The sequence below is a fragment of the Oreochromis aureus genome, linkage group 13, assembly GCF_013358895.1.
Source record: "Oreochromis aureus strain Israel breed Guangdong linkage group 13, ZZ_aureus, whole genome shotgun sequence".
NCBI lineage: Eukaryota > Metazoa > Chordata > Actinopteri > Cichliformes > Cichlidae > Oreochromis > Oreochromis aureus.
Window position 1 is genome coordinate 17,910,991 of NC_052954.1, and position 27,532 is coordinate 17,938,522.

A 27,532-nucleotide genomic window follows, 5' to 3' on the forward strand; every position below is an offset into this window, starting at 1 on the left:
CCGCCTGCCCTTTAAATTAATTATTTCTTGCATTTTGCTTCCACTCCATCTTAACGCGGAAGTCGGTGACGCACCACTACAAACAGCTGCTCAGCGGGGGCAATGAAATAAACAACGCGTCGTCATTCGGTGAGTGTTTTCTTCGCGTGTGTCATTACGAAAATTGAGCAACATTCGCTCCGATGCAGTTATGTGCACGTCCACGCTGAGGAGGCTCCAGCGTGTCCGCTGCGCCTCTCGCTTTATTTAATCCGACCCGAGGCGGCTGGAGGGGGTCGCTCGGACGTGCCTCTGAACTGTGCTGGGATGAGATAGCGTGAGAATTTGCTGCTTTTTCTTTTTTACATTGACTGCTGTTGAAGCCGACACTCTGTTCCTGACGACGGTCACTCGTAGCCTGCTGTGATTAAGGTATGAAAATCCAGTTTAATGTGAGCGAGTGCGCTCTGCAGCAAAAAGAGGGAGAGAGAGAGAGAGAGAAAAGGAAAACAGCAGCAGAGTGTTTGTGTCAGCTCAGATGCCTGTTATTAATTATTGTCTCGTTGTTTTGTGCATTCAGCGTGTGTGTGTCCATGTAGATGTGTGTGTGTGACTCGATGTAGGAAGACGTAATGTTGCCCGAGCAAGCCTTTTGTTAGTTTCCCTCAACGCGCTCCCACAATTCCACAATTTGCTGCTGGAATGAGATGAGACTCCGGATGATGAAGAAAGAATTTATCGGTGTTCGATACCACTAAACACGCATCTTAGGGTTTTGCTGTCATTGCTGTGCCACCACGGCGAATTTCTTCTGGATTACTCAGAAAGCAGTGGAGTCCTGTCCTGACTTTACCGGATCAATGCTAATTTGGATGTTAATGTTCAAAAATCGGCGTGGTGTGATCTTAGCAGCTCGCTGTGGCTCGGAGAGCATCTCGTATTCTCTGTAGGTCCGACGGGGCGCACTGCCCAGCCGGGTGTTGCCTTATTATGAACCATAATAAAGCCAGCAGCAGCGCCCTGCATAGCTGCGCGCTTTTCAGATCAGTGTCACCAGTGATTCTGGTTTCTTGTCTTCAGCTTGACGTCAACAACAATACATCTGCGCAATAACGTGGAAAATATGAATTGAACTTTCTTTCTTTCTTTCTTAAATGGTAAGGCTTTAACGTTGACATCAAACCCACTGATCACTTAATTGCTACAGTGGCTCTCACATTACACTCTGTCCTCTCATTGGCTGCAGGATCAGCTTTCTCCAGTTGTTTCCATCATCACCCCCGTCATGATGCGTGCTGCTCTGCTGTACAGTTCCTGCTTGTGTGTTAGTTTGTTCAGAGCTTTTAAACATGCAGCAAAGCACTCTAGTGTACTTTAAAGCCTTCTGTTCTCCCTTCCTCCTCGTGGTGTGTGCTTTGCCAAATGGGAGGGCAAACCCTTCACTCATGTTCAATTTGAGGTAACACATCTCAGCTTCACGTCAAAGACCGGTTCTTTTGATGCCATCTGTGCTGCGGTGTTGGATTTTTCTGTGGTTTGGGGTTATTGTTGGGTTAATGCTGGGGAAAGGGGAAGAACCGGCTGGGTGTCTGTGTCATACATGATTGTAGGCTTGGGTTATTTCTTTGCTGAGAGCTTGTTGTGATGACGAGCCTCGTCGTGCTGTTGGTATGTGGAGTATGCATACATAAACGTTCTAAATGCTAATTTTGTCTGTAATCCTCCTCCTTCACATTGTATTGTGTTTTTTCTTGTGATGTTTTGACAGGGAGTGTTTGAAGAGAAGCGACAGATGGTGATCTTTGTTGGCAAGCAGTCTGAGTTTTAATTTTAGTTTTTAATTTATGCTCAACAGAAAAATCTGAAATTAGCAAAAAGGAAATTGGGAATATGGGAATTTCCTATAGCTAAAAAAGCTATAGAGTTTTCATACTGAGTGCATATGCCTTACAACAAGGAAATAATATCATTTTATGCCTACTTTCTCTTATCTTTTTCTTGTCCAGACGTTTGATACCCAGTGTGTTGTCTACACTTGTTCCAGCATATTATTTTCCACATAAAGTCTACATTATGGCCACATTATGCATAAAGACAGCCTTCCCCTCTCCGTCTACTTTCCATTTCTTGACTTCTTTCGTGACCGGCTGACTGTGTGTCCTCCGACAATGACGACTGAACAATCATTCTGCAGTCATGAGAAATTTCATCTATTCGAGAGCTGGCGCTGCACGAAGCTGTCAGCAGACTCTGTCGTCCCGGTAGAACCGAGTGCTGATGGAAATGAGAAAGTAAGGCCGTAATTATGATTCCAAACAGGAGGAAGAGGGCATCTGAGGCTGTCGCTGCCTTCCAAATCCCATAATTTAACTTTTTTATTTTTCAACTTAAAGTAGTTAGTGCAGCTGCCTTTACTGATTCAGTTCATTTTTATTTGTGTAGTGCCAATTCCCAACAAATCTTAATCATAGAGCGCTTCATTTTGGAGCATGAAGAGCTTATGCCTTTAATATGTTTTAAAGGGAAGACCACAGACTTCCTATGAGAATGTTAACAGGAAAAAACCTTCCGCAGAACAGGCTCAGGATGGGCGGCCATCTGTTGAGCTGAAGGGAACGCTTGCGTGATGGATCTTCTGTGCAGGGGCCCGTGGGTCAGAATGACCACAGAGCCGTGCTGGCGTGAGTTAATTAATAATGGAAGGACTTCCTGATATTGCGTTTTGCATGTGTTGGGAGATGGCATACTAAATAGCACGAGTATGGGTACTGGAACACTGTCTGTTAAGCTGCTAAAACTGCGAGGGAAGGAGCCTGCAGTCTTAATGGACTGTGCCATTGTGTGCTTGCAAATTAGCTTGTACTTTCCGTCTTCAGAGATGGGCTCTGAGGAAAGTAATTGGAGGGCGGAAAGAATTGCAATCAAAAGTATCTGAAGGCTTCGATAGTAGCTTTCTGCCAGTTCACTGCCGTCATTGTTTGACACAATTGGTTGCGATGGAGAAATGTGCCTCCCACGGTATTTTACAATATGGAACAGAGGATCCGTTTGACAGGCTCCATTGTGGCGTTGTGCAGCGGTTTCAATCAAATTCAATTTAACAACAGGCAAAAACATTTTGACTCGCAGAAGAGTTTCAGCTGAAAAAAAAAAGAAAGGGGAAAAAAAAGGGTTTTAGTTTTGATTCATCCGCTAGTTCACATCTTTGTTTTGACAAATTACTTTACGGGAACAGGAGCAGATGTCTCTTCTTGCTAAAAACATAGAGCTTGTTTGCGCATAATTTAGCTTAAGAACGGATATAGAAAAAAATTATTTGTTTTTGGTTGTTATTTATTGCTTTTTCTGTCTTCCATAAACATCAAAAAATTCACATAATCAATTAACCTGTCATAGTTTCAGTAATTGGTCTATAAAGTAATCAATTACTATTCTGAATTTATTCAAAACAATGTTATTTTTATACTAACAAGACAGTACTCGGCGCACTTCCTGTTTCGTTGCCCTGCATTAACTTTGTGCTAATGAAGAGCCACACTGCTTTATTAGTAATTTAAACCCCAAATATCAAAATAATTTCTTTTTTTACATTTTTTTTAATATGCTGAATTCCTGTTTTTATGTCTTGTTGTAAAATGGCACCTGCAGACATGCTTTGCATCTCTATGTCAGCTGCTCCCCGTCTCCTCACTTTCTGTGTGCTTAATCTGTAAAATAATATTGATTGAAATGTGCTAAGAGACAGGAAATGGATCCAGCCAACAAAAATCCGTCTTCATACGTATTTGTCTTCCGGTTTTGCAGGAGAATGTGTGTGTGTGTTATTCAGGATGTGGGTTTTTCCTGGACTCCAGTGCCTGCTAGGAAGCTGTGATTGTGTCCGTGATTAACCTCCCTTTGAGAGACTTTCAGTTTAGCAAGTTTTACTTTTCTTAATTGGCCGTAGACTGCGAACAAATTAAAATTATCAGTATTATGGCCATATGGCAGCTGGAACTGTACCGCGAGGTTTCCAGTGTAATTTGTATAGCTGTTCCATGCTGCTTCTGTTATCTGATTCTGGATATATAATTATAGGTATATGTCCCTCGCTAGTCGTCTTGTATGGCTGAACTGTAACATAATAACATAATAAAGGTATCATATTATGCTGGCCGGGATTGGGTTATTGTTTCCCTGAGGTCGGACTTCGTCTGCAGGGAATAAAAGCATTGATTTAATCTAATGACTTCCTTTTTTTGGATGATGTCATGCACCTATGTGAATCAGACCACACTGGGGTAATGCTTATGGCAGCATAGGTAATACAGCAACATCGGCGTTTGTAATGATATTTTGGTCAGATTTTAAGTGGCCTTCTTCACTACGACTGTGTGTGTGTTGACCAGGCGCAATGAAGTTGTAATGCCTCTGATGAAACGGGGGTACTGTTCGACAGCTGCTATACATCAGCCGAGGAGAGGTGCTGGCTCAGCTGAATGGACCGTGGGATGGTACTGCTGCAGTTAGTGGGCTATGGTTGATGATGTCATTAGGGCTTTCACAGACTCCCAAGGTGTCTGTCTGCTGGTTGCAGCCAACCAAGAATAAGGAAAGGGGAAGGAGACCCGGGGGCTGGATGACGAGTACAGTGTTGTTTAAAAAGCAGGTCTGAAGTCGGCCAGAGATTTACATTGATTTTTTTTTCTCCCCCATTGTAGATTGACTAATCTGCCCCAGTGTGAACACGATACCTGCTATCCTGTCAGCCTAACTGACACACATTTAACATCTTATTAATTTATGCTGAGATGATAACAGTCTCCTCAGAGATAACCAAATAATCATGAGTCCCCCCCCTCCAAAAAAGAGCTATATCAGCTCATTAACCTATATGTCCTGAGCTGTAATAATACAGTCACCATCACAATGTTTGTTTGATGACAGCAGACTTTTAAACACAAAAGCTGGCAGAACATGTTGCTGTAGATAAGATTTTAAGTTGTTTTTTTTAATGTCTGCTATAACACAATGCAGCTATTATGATGGCTTCTTTGACATGGTGACGGCCACTTTGGAGCCAACTTCATTTAGCGTAAACAGACACACATGAAAAAAGAAGGCTGTTTTTATTTCTCTAATTTGTGCCTCTAAGTTGCATCTCCTGCCCATAAACCAGAAAACGGCCTCGTTAGACTATGTTAAAGAATTTTTCAATTCTTAAAATGCTTCTGAAAGCCGGCGAGGACAGCAGGCTCCCAGACAAACGATGGTGGGAGCAGTACTCCCGCCGTTGTTTTTATCCATACGTTTTAGTTATTCACAATGATAAAACTTGCCGCCCTTCACCGTTTCTGTGGTATAATATCTTGTCACACTGTACCATGACAGGAATTTAATTAGAAGTGTTCCTAATTTAAAAAAAAAAAAAAGTCATGAATGCTGTTACACCTGAGATAATAAAATACAGCTGTGGTTGGGCTATAACAAAATAATTTATGACGCTGTTATGTCAGCTGTCATATTTAATTGACTTTGCTTTTAAAATGACGCCGCGAAGCGAGGCTGTCTCGATTTGCTAACTGCTTGTAGCCTTGACTCCTCTCCTCGTATACCTCCCTCACCACGCCTGCTCACATCTCTGGTTGGGAGGGGGGGACAAAGAGGCAAGGAGAAGAATCAAGGATGTGGAGTTTGGGAAGTGAGTGAGAAGGCAAATGGTCTCAACTAGGTTACGCAAGTCCAAAGTTGTGTTTTCAAGCTAGTTTAGATAGCCAGCAATAAGTTTATTACTTATTATCTGCCAGACCTTTGGAAATGTTCTGCGTACTGGTTTGGGAGTTGACAACCATTTCCAAACTTTCCAATCCACTTCTTAAACTTTAGTCATTAAATCTCTTCAACCTGCTTTGTCAGTGTTTTCATTTCAGTTGCAAAACTGTGACATCAAACTTGTCGTTGGAGCATTTTTACAACTGGGTCACAAGCAAACCCTTTTCCCTCCTCTCTGTCTACACTGTGTTCAGATTCAAAGGTTAAAAAAAGCAAACGCCTGTGTTTGTCCACACAAAAATCAGGAAATGATGAGACGAACAATAAAGAGTCTGACCTATAAGCAGCTTTTATAATGACATCAGGTGATGTTAAACTCCTTTTACATTGTGGGCCACATGCAGCCCAACATTTTTACGTGGTTAAATGAATTTAATGGCATAATTTAATGCAGCCCACTTAGATGTGTCGCAGTGCTTTAGTTTAACAGAATCATTTAAAGTAAAATAACATTCGATTTGTCAATTGGTTTGTTTACTACAGTAAGACCTCCCAGTTGGCGGCTTTCATTAGTTAGTACCAGCTGTCTTTAAGTGCTAACATTGTATTTTGAAACCCTTTTAATTTGGTGAGCAGTAAATCTTTCCTCCATATTGTATTTAATTAGATTCCTGAAAGCCACTCAGCCGTCCATTTCAATTAGTTTTGCTGTAGTAAAAAGTCCACTTGCAGAAACCTGTTTGATGGGTGATTCATCATAGCGACCGTGCTTTCCAGATTAATTTTTGTCAAAACTTCAACTTTGGTCATGCACATGTTGATTTCAGAAGTGTTCGTCTTCTAGCGCGCTCGTGTGCTGATGATAGCCTGACAGATTTGATGTCCACATTAGGTATTAAGGGGTGAAAATAAGGTTGACTTGTTTGTCCTTGACATGAATAAAAAAATAAATACATTCAAATAAAAACTATTTTAGTAACACCAAAAGTTCTGGGTGTTTCTTGGTATCCAAACAGGCTGGATAAAGTACAAAATGTTCTTTTCTAACGTCATAGTTTAATTCTTGGACGGTATTAGAGTAGCTTTGCATGATTTTACAGTTCAGAATAATCCTCATTTATCTTATGCTGGGCTTTGGTGTAGCCCCTTAGTTCATTCACTGTCTGAAACGAGCTCTTATAGGTCCTCTTCCTTTAGGCCAAATTCCTTTTTATTGGCTCGCCTTTGCAAACAGCAGGTGCGCTCGCAGTTAAGGCCCTGTGCCTGAGGTGAACATATTAAGGATGGTCACTCTCCTACAGAGCTAAGACTGGAAAAGAATTGCCTGAAACTAAGTGGTTAGAGCTTTTGGGTCACAGGGATTACTTTCATATATGTGCTAATCAAATTATTGAAGACACAAGCACCCAAAATTGCAACTCTATAAATGTGGTACAAAATAAGGTTCTCCTTTAACTTTCCGGCAGTGCATTTTAAAATCTAGCTCACAACTTGCCATGACGACAGCGCTTAAGCCAAACCACAGTTTGCCCATCCACGGTGTACGATATAGTCTACCTGTGATAGGCCAACACTGGGAAATATTGCATGTGACTGGCTGTAATTTTTACATGAATTGGTTTATCCCAAATGTTCATGTTACGTAACAAAAGTTTCTAGCTGGCAGTTATGTTTTCAAACCATAAAATATACAGGAAGAACTGGCATTTAAAAAAAAAAAAGGAAAGGCATGATATGCTAAATTATGTGTGACCACTGACCTTTTAAGAAAAATGTTGCTCTTTCTGTCAGACTTACTGGCATTATGCAGTAGCGATATGACCTGTAGGCATCTCATCACAGTTTCTATATTTGTTTGTTTCTGGACTTACTTTGGGGGAAACAAGGTAATTGGCGCGAGCAGCAGCAGCAGCAGCCACAGTGGCTGGACACACAAAAGCGTTTTGATGTCATTGTATTTAAAAACTCCGACTGTGATGTAATGTCTGGGAAATGCAGTGCGACGTGCGGAATTTTGGTTTTTCCTGTACAATTAACCTGACTGTAAACGGCACGGATATATCATCAGCTGCTTTTAATATAGATCGAGGTGGAATGAGCCAGAGCCGTCATTTCATTATGAATATCAATGAGGGTTTCTCACTAATGACTTTTCAACTGTTTGCTGTTGCTGGTGGTGTTTGCATTGCTGCCAGAGGCTCGGTTGCTTCTAATTTTTCATTAAGCGTATTCAGACTTAAATCTCATTACAATACATCCATGTTAGAGACGTTCTCCGGTTACAGCAGCAGAAATAATTCCAGCCCAAATCCCCTCCCTGCTTAAGAGCACCCCACATTTATTTGATCACGATAATTCAATCCTGAGTGTGTTGCAGTTATTAATAGTGATTTAAATAATGAATTCAGCCTGCTATAGCTTGTATAAATGAGCTTTGCTAGATATTGTGAGATGTATTATGTTCAAATTAGGTGTTCAAGCAACAGAAGAGTTTATTAGACAAATAGAATTCAGTTGAACGAATGCAGATGTTGATACTGGCATGATCTGTGACATCGTTTAACCGTTTCTTGCAGCAATACTGGATAAGTTTCTTTTTTCTTGACAAGCATAATATGTTCTTAAGACTGCTGTTTTGTCAGAACTCAGGTTATGGGCCTAACGTGACATTACCTGCTGATATTTCCAGGAATGTGCTTTTTGTGGCCAGAGGAGCTGTTAATGGCTTCGTTTATAGTGTCACATGGGTCAAACTAAGAAGCCAAGATTGGGTTATTTTGCAGCCCTGATTACCCCAATTACAGAAAGATGATGGGTGGATGGTGCAGGTTGTTTTGTCAAACTGCCCTGACATTTTCATTTGTTCTTTTTTTTTTTTACCTTATAAGGGAAAACCAGGAAGATGAGCTTTGACTACATGAGGACATGTTTTGAAAGGTTTTCTGATAAATAAGCCGCCCTCCATGTGTGGAGGATGTCTCACTGCCACAAAAATGCACTCCAGGGCTTTTAGGAAACAAGAATTTATGATTTTTTTTTTCCTTTAAAAAAAAAAAAAAAAAAAGGTATCTAACCCAGCAGAAACAGTTTTTACTTTTCAATGTTTCCAGATGTTCCTGTCTCCACACAAATAGCTGTGAAGTCTGTTTTGAAAAATGTGAAAATGTGTTGCCGTTTTGTTTTTATCATATAGAATGACGTTGAATTGTTTTTGTGAATTAGAATTTGCCAAACGGTGACCTTTACAGGAAAAAAGGCTTCAAAGCAAAAGTTTGTTCAGTATAAAGTAACACGTTTTTTCATTAGAAGTTTTTCTTGTTGTTGTTGTTTGAGTCTAGTTTAAGGACTTTCATCCATTCTTCCTGCAAATTGCTTGTAGTTTTGTGACATTTTTGGCCTTCTTGCACGGACTGCTCTTTTGAAGTGTATTCAAAGGTTTTTCTATGATGATGATGATTAGTTCAGGGCTGTGAGGGCGATGGCAAACCTTCAACACAAGCCTCTTGAGTTGGCCCATTTGCTATTATAGTGTGCGGCTTGCTTTTATTTAATTGAGTAAATCTTTCCACTTAACAATAAAATGTTCCCCCGTGCCACTTGCTAAATAACAAACCCAAAACATGATTGATCCAACTAGTGCTTAACACATTCTCAACCCTTTTCCTTTAAACATTATTTTGTTTTTCTTCTTCTTTTTTTTAACCTTTTTTTTTCATAGGACTTTGTATTTAAAATGCATCAGGCATCTGTTGTTGGAACATTTGAAGATGCAGATCCATAATTGTCTACTTTTGGGCAGCTACACTGTATGGACAAATGTATTGGGCCATACCTCTGAATATTTGAATTCAGCTGTTAGTGCAGGTGTATAAACTCTAGTACCTGTAGCTGTTCGGTTTGCCCCGGCCATTCCAAAAATCACAGAGTTCATTGTACTGTAATAGCATAATACTGCTGCAACAAATCAGCTCATGAAATTTCTTCTCTCCTTGGTAAGTTGTATTATTGCAAAATGAAAGCATTCAGGAACCACAACAAATCACCCACATTAAGTGGCAGACCACATGAAGTTAGAGAGGGAGGTTGCTGAGGGCTGGGGTGCAAAGAGTGTCTCAGGACTCGGCAGCGCTCTGCTCAGACACCAGCACAGCTCCAAACCTCCTCTCGCATTAACAGCAGCACAAAATCTACACGCTGGGAGCTTCATGGCAGGGTTTCATGGTTTAGCAGCTCCTCTAGGTATAATATGTAGGTGGCCCAATGAGGATAAAGCCTGAGGAGTCTGAGTGCCAACTTTTACCAAGAAAAAACACAATTTTAAAGCTTTATGAATAATCAAACTCCTTGCACGTCGCTCCTTTTTTCTTTAAAATCTTCTACTATTAGCTGCTATTACTAGCTGCTACCATTAGGGGCTGTAACAGCATTACACTCTATCCTTAGCATCCCTCTCTTTTACACTAACCCTCTGCTTGTCCTCCTTTTACCACATTTATGAATCTTCTGTTGTCTTCCTCTCTTCCTCCTGCTTGGCAGCTCCATCTTCAGCATTCTTTCTCCAATAAATCCACTAGTCAAAGGAGTTTGCAAAGAAAAGCGTCTGGACTTCTTTAAGTTGCTTGAAGACGTTTCACCTCTCATCCGAGAAGCTTCTTCAGTTCTAAGGTCAAATGGCCGAGAGTCCCAGATTTAAACCCAGTGGGAGTATCCCCCCAAGGAGGGACAAAGGACCCCCTGGTGATCCTCTAATCACATGCGCCAAGGTGTGAAAGCGGGTGTGGGACCTAATCAGCCAAGGTTTCGGGTGAGCTCATTGTGAAACCTGGCCCCACCTTGTCATGTGAATTCCTGAGGTCAGATGGCCCAGGATGTGAGTGGGCGTTAAGTCGTCTGGGGAGGGAACTCAAAACTGGATTATAGATGGCAGACAGTTGGTGTCGTAAACCACCGCCTCTGTTCAAAGATGGTCGCTCACAGTGGACATAGATGGCTTCTTTCACTCCTCTTTCAAACCATCTGTCCTCTCGGTCCAAAATGTGAACATTGGCATCCTCGAAAGAGTGACCTTTATCCTTAAGATGCAGATGAACTGCTGAGTCTTGTCCTGTGGAGGTGGCTCTTCTATGTTGTGCCATGCGCTTGTGAAGTGGCTGTTTGGTCTCTCCAATGTAGAGGTCCACAGGACAAGAGCTCCACAAGAGCTGTGCAAACCACCTTTTGTTTCCTTTTATTAGATAGTGTTTTTTTTTTAAAAGTTGACCACAGCTTTAAAACCTGCTGGGCACTGATGCACCAAAGGTGCTTTTTAACAAAGAAATAAAAAACCCCAACATTTCCGTTTTAAAGCAAGCCTTAAGATTAAGACAGATTCTTCTATAGCAGTTGCAGTATTAGGTTTTTCTAATTCAGATTCAGTGTGTGTGTTATATAGCAGAGTGACTTTTTTTTTTTTTTTGCTGGTTAAATGCCGTATAACTGCTGGAGGCTTGTTCTCCAACTGTCCACCATGCAGTTATAAAGTCATTTAGCTTCTTTTTGCTGCTGCTAGCCACTGAGTCGACCTGCAGCCAGACCAGCAGCCTCTAAAGCTGCGTGGTTTCCTGTGTCCACGCACTTACTACACACAATTGTGAACCCCACATGCACTCGCATATTACACGTCTGCTGTTTCACGGAGCGTTGTGGTGGGCTGAAACTGCCTGCTGGTCCATAACTCCTCCACACAGTCGGGTTATTCTGCGAGGCAACAGGAGGACAAACACTAGCCCGAGGGACAGAGTTGTCTGTGTGCCGAAGCGCACGCTTACCAGTAAAAAGGCTTTGTTTACCGGTATGGCCAGAAAAGTGGTTAAAAGGAACATGCTTTCAGTTTCTACTCGGGTGGTGAGTTAGTTTTTCATTTCCTCATTCTTCACTGATGAGACCACTTTTCCCTGAATTGTGTTTTGAACATTAGTGGCTATAATACAAATAAGTCTCTTGCACAGGACGAGTCCAAGTCCGCGCCAGTGTGTTTCATATTGTGTGTAGTTTTTAGACTTGCATAACCTTGAACACACACACACACACACACAAACAGCTACAGTTTCCTCGAGAAATGCAGACTGCATCCTGTTTGGCCACCACAGCTGAGTATCCAGTGTTGTGTAAATTTTTTTTTTTTTTTTTTTTTTTAAATTCACCTTAGTGATATTGATTACTGTAAAACAGGGAGTGAAATCATCAACTAAGTAAGAACAAGCGTCAGCTTCCCTTGAGTTATAGACAGGCTTGAAAACATCATGTACGAGGATTTTGGAGCTTAATACGCTTAATATGAATGATATTCTAAAATTTCCACCCATGTTAGTAATTTTCCACTTTTAATTAAAAAAAAAAACAGTTGGGAATAGTGTCATTATTTTTGAGGAATTGCACTAGATGTTTATCCTGCAGTAAGGCCAGTGATGATAAAATGAAATTATATTTTAGTATTTTAAACCATGTTGCAGTACTTGTTTGCACAGCATGGATAAAATCTTGCATGATATTGCATTTTTTTGGGGGGGGGGTATCTTAGTTTATATTTGTACCCATTGTGGATGTCATGGTATTCCTTACTGATAAATGAAATGTACTGAAGAATAATCAGTGTTTTCTCCTGTTGCACATGAGCTAACTACTCCTTTTAGACTGACGAGTGATTAAGGTGCCTGAATGAGAAATGAAATGGAGGAAAAAACATTGAAAATCAGTGAGGAAGTCTGTAAGTTGTTGCAAAGCAATCAAAAAGTTTTTGCCAGTTTTTTGTGAAAATGGCCTCGTGGTGGCTGCAGTGCACTTCACATGTGTCTGTTTCAGTGTTCAAACAGACCGTGTGGTCTTTGACAGGCAAACACGCAATCAAAACCTTGTTAGCATGAATAAAAGCAACAAGTCAGTGTAGCTAGGCTACTTTAGTACAATTTAAAAGAGTCTCACTTCACTAAAAAGTTTTTTTTATTAATTTCTTTTCTTTTCCGGTTTGGCCCATCGCAGGGAACATACAGCCTTCAGATTGCTGTTTTAAATAGACTCTCAGGAACTGGTTGGTTTAGATGTTTCTGACGGTCAAAAAGTTGAGTTTGGAAAGTACACTTCTCACCTTTAACGGACCAGTTTCGAAACATGTGTTACTGATCATTTTGGCTCTGTCTCTAAATAGAACAGAAGCTGCGTTAATATGATTAACAGCAACTGTGTTTGGAACTATTTCCTGTCAAAATGGCTTCTTCAGAATAAGTCTAGTCACACCTCGGCCACATGACCAATCATCCAATAGGAGCAGGGTTAGGGTGACGGTTGGGGTTGTGTTGTGGGTGTGAAACTGTCAGAGGTCAGATGAAAAGTTGTAAATAGCCACAAAATGCAACAGCTAGCACAGCAATAATGGTTAAATGCTCCAGTTATACTAACCAAAGTATTCAAACTGAGGCTCGCTAACATTATATATTTGTACTACATTTGACCATCCAGCTAATGATTAAATGTTCTGTGGACTGTTTTTTTAGGACTGTTATAGAAGATCCAAGTTCAGGTGTAAGGAACCAGATTTGAGTCTTTTATGGAAGTGGCACATAGTGGCTGCTGGCTTTTATCTATAACAGAGAACACTGCAAACCGGCCATTTAAAATTTAGTGGTGAGCGCAGTTGAGGAAGTGGATACTACCTCAGATACACAAGCATCATTTTTAATCATATCTTTTTGCTTAAAAGTAAAAAAAATAACATTATGTGTGTTTATAGTTAGCCTTTCTTCTCGCTTCCTATTAATCATTTAAGCTGTTGCATATCCAAGTTTTATTTTGAAGCACCATTCCCAGCATTTGGCGCTTCCAGCCTGCGGCATGAACATTTTCTGCTTGCAATGACAGCATATTCAACATGTTTGGCTGTGCTTTTACAAAATAGGACATCTGATTACATGTGATTGCTTTGTTTACCGTTTTCTGTTGTTGCACAGGCTATTTGATTGATCTAATAGGCTCTTGATTTGCTTGTGCCTGCTCTGTTTGAAATGCATATTTTCCTAACACAGCGGAGGGATTTATGTTACCCACAATGGCACTTCAACACACAGAAATCCACAACATCAGTTGAAGAGCGTGATGCTTTACACACTGCAGTGTCTCCACATTTTTTGTCCGCATCTCATTAAAATTAACAGGCTTTCACAAAACTTTATTCAACAGCCTCATCACTGGTGGCCCCAAAGAGCACATCCAAATGAGGAAAGAAGGGACTCTGCAGTGAACAGATCAGTAATTAACATAACATACTTGTTTTTTTAAAATCTATTTTAGATAAACGTTTATTTATTGTTACCAAGATAGAAGGCTTCATAAAAATATCCGATTTTCCATCTGTTCATTGACACCTAGAAGCTGCACCTGTCCACTAACTATAACTCAATATCTGGGTATCGCCTTTGGCTATGTTCCCAAAATGCAAGTGGGAATCTGTACTTGTGGTTTTGAGTTTGCATCTGTAGCTGTACCTGTGTGCATTTGTGCTAATAAGTCACTGAACTTGATCACGGCGCTCTGACTACACCTGCAGACGGGGTTGTAAATTGGGCATGTGCTGACAAGAAACTGCGTTTTTAAAATATATCCTGTGTGAGGGTAATATTCAAATCTGCCTGCACACAGCAGAGATGGCTCTTGCTTCCTCTATTCTATGTTCTCCTTTCCCTTCGTAGTATTTACTGTTGCAGAGAGATTACAGAAGTTGCATACTCGAGTCTGGTGTTTTGTGGAGGGTGGTTGTTTGCCTATCTTGGCAATTTCAGTTCCCATCTCCATACAGTAGATTTTTGATGATTGTGCTTTTCTCCCTGCGTTTACCCCACAGATATTTAAGTCTGCTTTTCCAGCGAAATCATTATTCATTCCAGTTGTACGATATACAGACTGGTAACTTTTCTTCCCCCTTATCGCATCACACACCCACCAAAAAATTGAACAGCTTCTTGTCAAAACTCTTATCAAGTTCCCTTTGAGTCAGCCATGTTTCCTCTTTACTTACTGGCATTTAGTTTTTCTGCTGCCTCGTCACAGCAGTTTTTGAAGTCTCCATAAAGAAGAAAATTGCTGCATTTAAAAACAGCGATACTGCTGCATAGCCCTCTGTCAGTGTCCCTGTTATTTATCTGAAAACTGAAACTGTACCCTTTCAGATCACTTCCAAGGGAAACCTTTTACAAAACATAAATCACATCTTGTTGGATGAGAAGGCATAAACACTTCAGCTTTGAGGGTTAGCCTGAGGTTTTAGAACAATAGGCGATCACTGAAATTTCAGTTTGGCCTCTGGTCAAGGTAGTTGTGGGAGTAAACATTTATTAACTGCAGGCTGAAACTGATAATCTGCTCCTGGCAATGTCAGAGCTGCATAAAAATGTACGCCCTTCTATCTGAATATTGTGGTCGTTGCACAATGTTTATAAAAAGATGGGACGAGAGATTTCTTCTTATTTTCGTTCTGAATTTCGTTGCTTTTTTTGCGCTAGACAGAGAAGTACATTTTTAAACAGAAGAGAATAAGCACTTTAAGATGCTGCTTTCCAGTAAATGACTTTTTCAGTTGGGGTCCAAATGCCACAGTGACAGAGGCCTGCTTGCTTTCATGTGAAGACCTGGGTAAAGAAATTGAAACAGCTCTTAGTGGTTAGTGCTAGAAACAGCTAGCCTGTCTGTCTGTGTAAATAATCAAACAAACAAACCAAAAAAAAAGAAAAAATCCTGTCACCTGTCAGCCCGTCATACTAATTATTACGATATGCAGTGTCTTCTCTTTTTTAAACCTGTACAAAGATCAAAGCATAAGGAACAACCATTAGTGCAACATTTTTAAAAAAAATTCCCAGAAATTTCTGCTGGTTGCCCGGCAGACTCGTTGTGACACCAACACTTCAGGAAGTTGCTGTAAACAATTGCTCTGAAGGAGTGGGAGGAACCATCAAAAAGTCCTCAAAATGCCTGACACCTAACGAGCTGCTGCAGCTCATTAAACGTTAGTCTGAGTCTTTGAAAGCAATGCTAGATGCCAAGACGTTCTCTGTGTAGTCCTGGGGAAAAACAAACGTGCTTTTCAGAAGTTAAGACACGAAGAAGCATCACCTAATTCTGGATTTTTCATATTGGGATAAGTGTAAACCATGAGGAAATAGTTTTAGCTAAGGTGCCGTGCCCTCCCCTGAAAGGCCTTTTCAATGACATAAAAGTTAATAACACAACAGGTAGCACAAGTAGCTATACAAGAAATACACAAAGGAAAAAAATACGGGGTTCCAGTTGAAGGTTAGTTCTGTGGAAATTACAGCACTAACTCTTGAGTAACTCTTGTCTTCATATTTTGTTTCCAAGGAGCCACACTTTCTTGTAAATGCGTAAAGTGGTCTTGAGCAATAGCTTTCCCAGCTTTCAAAGGTTTTCTTTGGACATTGTTTGCTTTTTCATTAATTTTTAGCCCATTTGCAGAGAAAACATTTCCTGGGAAAAGTTTGTATTTGTTTTTTTTTTTTTTTAAATGAATCATTCAGGCATGATAAGGGTACCGAACCCAATGGACGAATCAGTGTTGTAGTCTGCAGTCTGCCACATCTCGTTTAGCTGAACTTATGGGGAAAAAGTCAGATAGCGCAGTTTGACAGGTATAAAACAGTATTTTTGCAGCAACAAGGATGTCACCATGGTGTGCAGTGTGTCATTGAACTACAGGAGAAAAATACATGCTTGAAAGTCATGTCCTTAAGAAACAGGAACGAAACAAACAAACACAGGAAACTGGGAGGTATGTGGGATTACACAAGAGTTTGGCTAAAAATGGATCTTGTGGAGTGGTGAATCCAAATTTGGGACTTGAAATCATCATCAACATGTACAGAGGAGGTCAAGAAAAGGGCACAACGGGGATCTGTGGTTTGGTGGAATTCTAAAAATTAGTATTTCATGGTGGATCAAAATCTATCTGGAAATCATCTGATTGCCAATGGTTTCCTTTTTCAGCATGACAATGATCCCAAATGCACTGCTAATGCAATAAAAGCACACCTGGATGGAAAAACACAAAATGGGACACTGTCAGTCTTGGATCGGCCTCCCCAGAGCCAGAATCTCAGCATCAATTTAGCAGAAAATAAACAAAAAGCAGCGAACTTCCAAAAAAGAGATTTGAATGTTCTTTAAGAAGCCTGGAGAATTAATTCAGAAACTACTTGAAGAAATTACAAGACAGTTCAGGCTGTGTTTGAAGGTCATGTAAAATACTGACTTTCAAGCTCTCTGGAGTCATATATTGTATTTCCATGTATGTTATTTACCTGTAAATACACCACCGCATTTCCCATTTCCCTAGAAATCTAGAGAAATGAGGGGTGACTGAAGACTACTGCAATTATCATCGGTGTATAAAATAAGATTTTTCTGTAAAAATATGAATTGTGGATTTTTATTTTTATTTTTTAACATTTTGAATTTTGCTGCAGGATGAGTCATTTCATCCCAGTTTCACTTGAAACAGAATTTACATTTAAAAAAAATATCTAAATTAAGATTTAACTGATCTTTGATCGGCCCACTTCTGTGTATTCAGGGCAGAGAGGACTGCATCTATTCTGGTAACGGTGGTGAGAGAAAAAAAATGTATACTGTGAATTAACACATCCTCTGTCCTGCATTTAATCTTTAAGCTGAGGGGGAGTTTCACACGGTGTTTTTATGAGTGTGCACGCTTCTATTTATGTCGTAAGTTTTGTTTCTGTCGGTCTTTCTGCTCTGGCATGGCATGAGTCACGCCTTCCCGTCAGAAGAAGATAGTCAAGGTCATTTTAGTAAATGTGGGTAAAGTTTTTTTGTGTTTATAGATGCATTAAACAAGGAAGGCACTAGCTCCTGCATTTTTCTAGTCAACAAGCCTGCTTATCCCAGATGTCAAAAGAGCTCATTCCTCCTTCTACACAATTAATCACCTCCAAACTGGGACTCATTTGCATATAATAAAACGGGACAGCTAATAGGCATTAGGGATACAATGAACTTTAATCAAAAACATCTATATTATTAATCTTGCTTTTAGGATAAATAGCAATTTGGTAGTCAGAAAACTGAAATATAAGCCACGGTTGTGCAAATGATGCAGCTACAGCTGAAATGACAATAAGCTAAAAACATTATGGTAATTTATTCCCAGTACTTTATGAAAAAGTAATCAGCAGTCTTGGAGCTCGGTGTGGCACATCCTTGTGTGTTTGTGTTTTGTGTGTGTGTGTGCTGTCTGTGGCTGTTAAATTATCCAACAGTTTAAGTTTGACAGCTAAATTTGTTTAACATTTTATTCAAAGCTATGAAAAACAGCAGTGCCTATTTGTGCAAGTGTGCGAGGCTTTATCAGAAGAGTCCATCAGGTCTAACTGATGCTCTGTTAATCTGAGCGGAGACTGGAGAGTGTCTGATTTCTGGCAGGGCATCAAGTCTAGTTGTCGCTGCCAACACAGCTATAGCATCTGCGCCATGATAAAATTGTGCCCGCCTTCTCTCCCCTGACTTGTATCTTTTAGTGGAGCCACCAGTACAACATGCAACCATATTTGTAGCCTTTCCCTTTTTTTTTTTTTTCCTTTCCTCTCGTAAAAGAATTCAGCGACGGTCGCACATCCCCCAGAGGGAGAAATTGCATTTCCAAGCGTCGTACTGTACCTGCCAAATGAACACTGAATACATTTCTGTGGGACAAAAAAACATTTCTGAGAGCTGTATGGTGTATCTTAATGAGACACACCATACAGTTGGGAGCTTGCTGTGGCTACTACAGTCGCATTTGAGGATTTTAAATATTTTCACTCATTAAAATGCAGAACAGTCTCTTCATTAGGATGCAACATATGGCTGAAATGCCTCCACGTCCAACATCTTTTAGACTCTGTATCTATCTGATATGCTCTGTTGGTATCTGCCCTAACCCACTAATCCTTTGGGAAGACACCTCTTTAAATATAGACTATAGCTATACTACAGTGATGTTTGGATTGATTGATACACAGCTGAGTTTTTCTGCCTGGTTGCACATCAGAACTGAAGAACGCGCTCTCGACCATATCTCGGGTCTGATCTGACAGCAGGGACACAGAGGAGCCCCTTGGCAAACGGAATAACAGCAGAGCTCATCTGAGCAGAACGGAGAGCAGACAGGACTGTGATTTACCTGGCTCAGGAGCAGAGAGGGCCAGAGATGGTGAGAAGGGCTGAGTTGTTTTTCAAATAAATAGACTTCATTGGGTAATAGGAGCTAATATTTTGATGGCCTTGTCTCTGGGTGCATCTCCTGTGGCCAGGAGTCTTATCTACCGGGGGCAGCAGTTTTGCCATCTCGGAAATATCAAGATGTGTTTTGACACATGCAAAAACAGAATATCCTGAATTTTACTCTTTTTAAATTCCCTCTGAAATTTAAGAGTGAACTTTGTTTGAAATTTGTTTTGTTTTCCTTCATAATCTGAAAGAATATTAAGAATAGAAGCGATTACATGGAAAATAAAGTTCCTCCAAAACAGACACGCTAAAGATTGCTTGCCCGTAACACCACAGTGACTTCCTGTTCAAATAATTGGTACAGAAAATGATGAGAAAATGACCCAACTGCTCCTTTGATATTCGACAGCAGCATTAGTATTTTAAAGTAAGTCTCAGTAAAACATGATTATTGTTTTGTAAAACATGGTCACAATCAGGCATTGTTAGATACACTACAAAGTAGGACGCGATGATTCACTAGTGGTCACAGTGCCTCTCAGTTTCTCAGTCAGATGCTCATCAGGTTCAGTTTTAATGCACCGAGCTTTCACAGAGGATTTGAGGTCTTCTGCTACCAAACCTCCCTACTTGGACTTTTACACTCTGTGTACGGCACTATGCCTCAATTCTTTCATCACAGGCTAGATTTATAAAATTTGAATACAGGCCTCAAAGAAGGTGTGGGATGTTTTCTAGTTTTTCCGCATTTTTGCCAGTGAAAGAAAAGAAATAAATAAATTAAAGGAACTTTTTTTTTTTTTTTTTGCTCAACAGATCAGCCACTGACGTCTGAATAATTTTATTTGTCATGGATGCAGTATTTTTATTTTATTATTTTGTACCATGTTCCACAAGGGCACACAGCATATGTCCATACAGTTGTCAGATTTGTCCCATACTTTTGTAAGTAGTGTCTGTACAGGCACTGCTACTGTTATTCTACCTACCAGCAGCCATGTGAAACTCACGAATCCCCTCTGTCAGGTTACAGGCTGTGAGATTAAAGCCTTCTAAAATCAAATTTAAATACACCCTGTATTTCCTACATATTGGTTTTATGAATGGCTGGTGTTTGCTTGAAAACTCCCCTCACAGAGAAATGTGTTTTTTAATTTTTTTTTACTGACATTATGTAACCATTTAGAAGTGCATTATAAGAAACTATTGTCCCCCTTGGAGATTAAGCTGACCCTTGAGGCTGCTGCCATAGCAACAGGTTAACTTCGAATTGAAACCATAGGAGGTCTGAGATTGGTTGGAAAGTTGCTAGCATTTTAATGGTGTTACAGTGAACTCTTTGACTAGTAGCAAGCCTGGAGGACACACACACACACACACACACACACACACACACACACACACACACACACACACACACACACACACACACACACAATACAACAGGAAATGGCATGATGTGACATCACATCCAAAGGACTTTATGACAGCTTGATTGACAGAATTAGTTTAGCTTTATTAATCCTAAAAATATTCACACTTAGAGCTCTGAACTGAATGTTTAGGCATAGTTATATCGCAAACGTGTTTTCCCAGCTGTCTTTCCAACACATCTCTCGACCCATTAGTGCAACCTCGCTGTCCAACAAAGACCTTAGGTTTGAAACACAATGCCAATTAAAAGCGAAGAGTGCTGTTGGGCTTACCGCAGTTGTTATTTTTGGGATGTATAGTAATGAGCTCGCTGGTGCAGCAGCACTATGTGTTGTGGAGACAGCGGCGGACATTGGTGTTGGGTCATCGGACTGCGCCTCAGAAACATTTGAGCATTTGACACGGACCATCCTGATTTATCTTGTTCCTCCTTCTTGTTTACTTCACTTCATAGCTCACAAAATGGCTTTTTTTTTTTTTTTTAAATTAAGGCAAACCTTCGTGGATAAGCTACAGCGCGAGCTTTAATGATTCTTCCCTGTGATAATTCCCTACGGGCTTTACTTGGTCCCTGACCCACACTCATTTACTGCAGCTCATTAGCCTCATGCACACAGGTGCAATATGACTCTGAGGGCTGTGTGCCCATCAAAGTGACCTTTCATTCTTCGCTCACACTAGGGAATAAATTATTTACTGTTTTTGCATCCGAGTCCGTTGTCTTTTTAATGTAATCAAGATTGATGGCGAAGGAAGGGAAAGGACTCAAGAGCTGAAGTTTGGTTAATAAAACCTTTAACATTTAACGACTGCAGCAGCATAGCAGCTCTGTAAAAAATGCCATCAGTTGAAGAAATTGCGTCGACGTAGACTCGGCGGCCGAAAAACCACCCTGACATCTAAATATGGTTAAGGACACACGGCTTTCTGCAATAGCTTGGTAAACGGTGCACTGAATTGTCGAATATAAATGCGCGTTGTTTTGTTTTCTTCTTCTTCTGGGAGACTCGGCTGCGCTTTTGTGTTTCACAACAAAACAGACTCTTTTATTTTCAGCGGTATGTGAATCAGCATTTCGAGACAAAGATGTACATCTTTGTATGGCACCGTTTCTTCTCTGCACCCCACTCCCCTCCCTTCCCCCGTTGTGGTATTGAGTTGACCTTGCTACTGTATAAACGCACCACAATGAGCAACCTCTGCAGGGTTGTGTAGAGATGGATGTTACATAAAAGGAAAAACTGGGACAAACTTACAGAAGAGCTTCAGCGCTCCTTGGCATAGTTTCTCAAACTTTTTGAAACTCTGCTGTTGTGTATTGATGATGGTGAGAGTGGGCGGGCTGCTGTCTAAAGCAAACCCAGACTAGATAAGTATTCAGCTGGGTTCAGGTCCTAATAATCATGAGAGTGTAATCGCCTAATCGCTCAGGGCCTCTTTGTGCCTTTGGTGAAATATCTGCGTTTGTTGCTACTTCACTGATTTCAAAAACAGACGGGTCAAAATGTGTATTTAACCCCACAGACATGTTAAAAATAAACAGTTTATTATGCACCGCTATGAAGCTCTAAACAAATTTAAGGCTGTATTATTTAAGCGTTTAGTAATGTGCATAATTTGCAAACAGTTGCACTGATCATTAGGAACAGCCTTGGATGTTTTAAACAAAAGGAGGTTTCCACTGATAGAGTTATTGTTTTGAGTGCCACTGCTTGTAAAAATCAATGTATTTATGTATTTTTTCTAGGGCGTCGGCAAGGATAAACAATTACACAAGTGATTACGTGTGGTAATCACACAATATCTCACAATACTGTCGCAGCACGTTTCCCACAGTAATGATGGCATCAGTGATTCTGAGATACTAAATATGGTGCAAGATGATCATCTTTAATATATCTCCTAAATAAGAGGGGAGAAGAATCAATGAATATGCATGTATTCTCTGCATGTTGCATTAGTGTGCATTGCTATTTTCTGGTCATTCGTTGTGTTAACCATTACTGCCTGGGTGTTTAAATCAAAATGCTGTGTTATAGCAAGAGGAAAGCAGACATGATTTATTGCTGTATCAATGCTGTGTTCCACCTCACGAGTGATGATATTTATCTATGATGATATAACAGTCTTAAAGCAAAGAGTGACTACGCTTTGGACCGATAGTGGATTAAGGTGTTCACCCTGGTTCGTGATACTTCTGCACTCTCTACTGCATCCCTGATTCTCCCACTGGGTCTGAGACAAAGCCTGCAGTTTGTTTGTTAGTTCACTTAAGAGTAGTTTTGTTTGTTTGTTTGTTTTTGGGTGGTGAGGTGCTTTCTGCTGCCTCTTTATTACCCCACCCCTCCACCCCCACCCCACTGTCTGCTGACATCAAGCTGAGACTGCCAGCTGTTGTACAAGAAGCTGATGCGTCTGCTGATGGTGCGTAATCACTTCTCCATCTTGTTGAGTACTTATCAGATACAGTGCGGTGATGAGCTGAAGTGACAGCTCTGGCTGCGATGGGTCTGATCGTCTCCTCAGTGAGACTGTGTGGCATTCTCAGTCCGAAGGCCCGAATGAGTGCCGCCACCCCCCCCTTTTCCCCTCCTGCCGTCAACACTGGTTTCTGATTACTGCCATTTTACTGACCTCCCATCTGTCCTGCTTGCTTTTTGGTTTCTTAATCCTGTCATTTTCATACTGTGGAGCTTGAGGGTTTGTTTGGCAGGCTGGGCTGCGTGCAAACACACACACAGTCACATATACAGGCTAGTGGTGAGAAGGAGCTACAGCTTAATTGCTGTCAGAGGGAGTACAGATGGCTGCATTAACTGAAGTTAAAACGACCCGTGTGTAAAACCTCTTGTGTAACTCCACAGGACAGTCCCACGCTGCTGTCGCTGCTGCTTTCATGACTCTGACTCAATCAGATTGAAAGAGAAACCAACTCGCCACCAGTCACAGCTGCAGAAACTCTGAATCCAGGTTTCTGGAAAAACAAAAGTGAATTCATGCACGCCCCCGCAGTGATATGGTTTACACTTTGGAAATCACCCCTGTGGTAATATATCTCATGCGGTGCTCGTGCTGTTCAGAGACGGATCTCTTTTGGAAAGTCGCAGCTGACTGTGCTTTTGAGATTTGAGGAAAGTCTAAAGGTCCTTTAACACTGTACTCAGGGTCAGAAGAGCAGAGGTGATCATGCTTTCGTTTTGTTCTGATTTAAAATCGTAAACTAATAAGATAAGTTTGTTCACAAACTTTTGTTGGTTTACCAAAATAAAGCTGATAATGAAACACCAAATACAGCAACATAGATGTCTATAAAATACACAAATACCTAGTAATAATCACTAAGAATACACTTATACATACTCAGTTTTGCACATAAATGCAGCATAAATCTACAAAACAAAACCCAAGTCTACATTTTATGATCAACACATCATCAGAACTTAGTATTTTTGGTTTTCTCAGGTCTCAGCTAACGAAAGGCTCTCGGACCTTTTATCTGCTTGCAACCAATGGGTGCTCAAATGTGATTGGTGCCTACAACCAAGATTATTACAGTTGACTAAACAAAAGGTTAAAAAATAACATTTTTAGTTACCTAAAATCAGAGTAAAAACAAGACTATAGAACATTAAAATAAAAAATGTGATTTTGGAAAGATATAAAATGAAGAAAAGTAAAGAGGAAATGCACTTTTTAAGTTTCAGTCAGTTTGTTTAAATGTGTTATTACAGCCTGCCTGATGATGCTGTGATGAACACGTTTAGATTTCTATCATAATCTCTGTGTTTTTATTGTAATGACTTTGCTGATTTATCTCAATCTTGCCTTCAACACATGCCCTCAGCAGGACTAAACCTGACACTGAGGCTACACTGAAAAAAAGACCATGTTGGATTTACTTAATTCAGTAATGGGCATTGGTTGCACACAACTGTTTTGCTTTGGAAGAAACTTAAACAACTTAGTTAAATCAACAAAACTTATTCATATTCAATAAACCTGTGCATTTTGTGTTGATTAAACGTGATTGAAACATGTTTAGATGAAGTAAGTTGAACTCTTGGAATATTTTAATCGTTCATGATTTTGTCATTTTATTCCAAAACTATTCAATAGCTTTTACCCACTTAAATACTATCTTCATATTACATAATGTTCAACAAAGTCTAGAGTCTGGTTAACATAAAAATTAAACAGATTTACAACAACTACCATCCTCCTATCTTTATCCTGGTTGCAAGGGGGGCTGGGGCATAACCCTGAAGTGATAGATTTAAGAGGCAGGGTACACCCTGGACAGCTCACCAGTCTATCACATAGAGACTAACAACCATTTGCATTCACATTCATGGGCAATTTGGAATCATCAATTAACCTAAATCTAACAACTGCATGATTTTTAACTGTGGGAAGAAACCAGAATACCCAGAGAGAACCCAGTGCAAACTAGCCAGACTGCATTTGAACCTAGGACCTTCTTGCTGTGAGGCAACAGCACTAACCACCACACCACCAATCCAGGATTGACAAAAGTAGGAAAGCTATGATAAATCACAATAAATAGCGATAGCATACGCGTGGTGTGTGTGTAGTTGTCTGCCTCTTATAACTCCAGTGATTTTTCTGCAGTTTGAAATCTCATGTGATCTTGTGAATTTCATGAGTCCAGCAACTAACCACTAGATTGTATCATGTCATCTCGACAAGAACAAATTAAGTTGTTGAATTTCATACAAATCCTACATGATTTAATTACGTTCACCATAGAAACATGAAATTATTTTGTTCAGATTACAAGTTAGACTTTTGTAAATGTAACAACCACCCAAGGTGGCTGCTCGACTTGACTGAGATGGATGCCTTCCTCAAACCACGATCCAAAGCCGTCGAGATGAAATCACATGCACTGTTGCGAGATTTAGCATTGCTATATTATTGACTTACTTCACTCGAACATGATATGAACAATTTAATATACCCTCTCTGCATATCATGTAGTTTCTACACTATATAGTTACACTTAACTTTAAAGCACGAGGCAATTGTGTTGAATACACGCAAGATGCTTACATAAATCCAAGAGATGGCCAATCCCTTTTTTTTCAGTGTAGTAAAAACTGAACTGAAACATGCAAAAGTAAAATGTGAAAAAAGCTCATTAGAAAATACAAAACTATCATAAACAACTACAGCAACTACAAGTTCAACCAGATTACAAACTAAAGCAACAGAGAGCCTCCAGTGTCAAAAATCTGCAGGCAAGTGCTGCACATTCATATGCAGATATCTGTTGTATAGATATCCTTTTTTTCTTCCCTTACATCATATGTATCTAAAGCCACATTACCATAAATAAAGAGCTAGGTATATTTACACATGAATAGACAGACTCCAGAGGTTGGCTCTCTAATGCGAAGACTCTCACTCATCAACATTTGAATTTAATCAACTTAGACTCTGAGCTTAGAAAAAAAATCTGAAGAATCCCTCAAGAAGTCAATCGAGTAATGAGCAAACCAGGTGAAAACACACTTGAGTGTTTAAAATGCAGCTGTACCACTTCAGGGCTGTCATTTCTTGCTTCTTACTCCACATTTGCATTTCATCGCTCCAGCTGCTCTGACAGAAAACGATGCTCGTATTTAATTTTGATGTAATGTGTGTCCTCCGCAGGGGCGGTGCTGGCAAGGTGTCGTAGTTCAAACCAACATGCCCTTTGCTCTGGCAGCGGGACAGGAAGTGCGTGTGTGAGCGTCCCCCCCCGGTTGGCTCTGCTGGGATGAACATGCCACTGCACCAAATGTCTGTCATCCCCCGTGATGTCACCTCGTCGCGGGTGTCGGGCAGCGGGAAAGCTAAAGACAAGGACAAGCAGGTATGTGAAGAGTTTATGGGATAAACCGGGTCATAAATCTGAGGGGCGGGGACGCAGCTGACAGATATGGGACGGTTTTTATCTGTAGTTTTTGTTCCCTGGATGAATGATTTGCAGAAAGATCTAATTCAACAGGCCTGTAAGTGGGGAGAAAATGACTTGTTTTACCAGAAAGCCAAACACAAACTTTTTTTATGATCAGGAGACAAAACTCTAAAGTGGCTGTTAGGAGTTATGAGTCAGTCTGGAGTGATGGAGGAAGTAATGAAGCTGTTCATTTTCAGTTTCCCGTTGATAGTCACATTTTTTTTCCCTTGTCACAAACCCAAGCATAGCCCTTAAATTTTTATGACTCAAACCATTTTCTCAAAACTTTGTTAAATATCACCAAACCTCAGCATCAGCACTGTCGTCATAAACGTCTTAATGTGCAGTGCTGTTTCGTAGGTTCATTACTCCTAACCTAACAGCCTCTGAGAGCCACACATCTCTTCAAAAAGTATGTTTTTTATTTTTATGCACTGTGGGGGGAAAAAATAGTTCCCTCACATTTTCCCAGAGCAAACAAAGCCTCGGTTATGTTGTTGCAGCTTTTGTTTTGTCGTCGTTCCCGAAACCTGAGTCGAGTGTTTCTGTTTAATGCCACTTTAAGTTATACTGTATTTACTGTCACTCAAACACCCACAGGAAGAAAATTCTCCAGATGGCTTAAAACTTAATTATTCTAATCTCTTTTCCTTTTTTTCCCCCCATATTTACTGCGTCATTGCTTCAAACTGGGCTTGACAGGGTGGAAATGTTGTAAAACAACTTAGTGAAACGCCTCGGAGGAAGATTGGCAGAAATGTCAGCTTGAGCCCAGACAAAAGCAAAACGGTTTTAATTCTGTGTGACGAGAGCGCGAGATAAAATGTGCGAAGGGAGAATATTATCCCAGGTGTCCTGTCAGAGAACAATCAGAAAGTAAATTTTTTTTTTTTAATGCCGGGGGCGGCAATCTAAGCACAGAAACGTAAATTCTTCATTACATTTCCCTCACAAACAAATTATTTCTGCTGCCTGTGGGTTGAACTGAGATTTTTCATCTAATGAGGCCGGTCAAAGCCCAGGCTGCTTTTTTCCATTTGTGCCTGAAACCACCTTAAGGCCATCCGGTTTTGCAGTTTAAGGTGCTGCAGCACATGCAGGATTTATTCTTTGTGTTTGCGAATTGCTCGCCGTTTG

The 27,532-nt window shown here is 40.4% G+C and overlaps 1 protein-coding gene across 2 annotated transcripts in view; it reads left to right on the plus strand.

Moving 5' to 3' along the window:
* Positions 1 to 27,532, plus strand: part of march8 (membrane-associated ring finger (C3HC4) 8) — a 91,295-nt gene continuing 63,763 nt past the window's right edge. Inside the window, exons 1-2 of one of the 2 annotated variants that reach the window (XM_039621409.1) lie at positions 1 to 129; positions 26,107 to 26,308. In XM_039621409.1, the coding sequence (XP_039477343.1) occupies positions 26,213 to 26,308 (96 nt within the window). In that variant the 5' untranslated portion in view covers positions 1 to 129; positions 26,107 to 26,212. The remainder of the gene's footprint in view (positions 130 to 26,106; positions 26,309 to 27,532) is intronic. The other variant, XM_031735181.2, reaches the window with a different exon arrangement.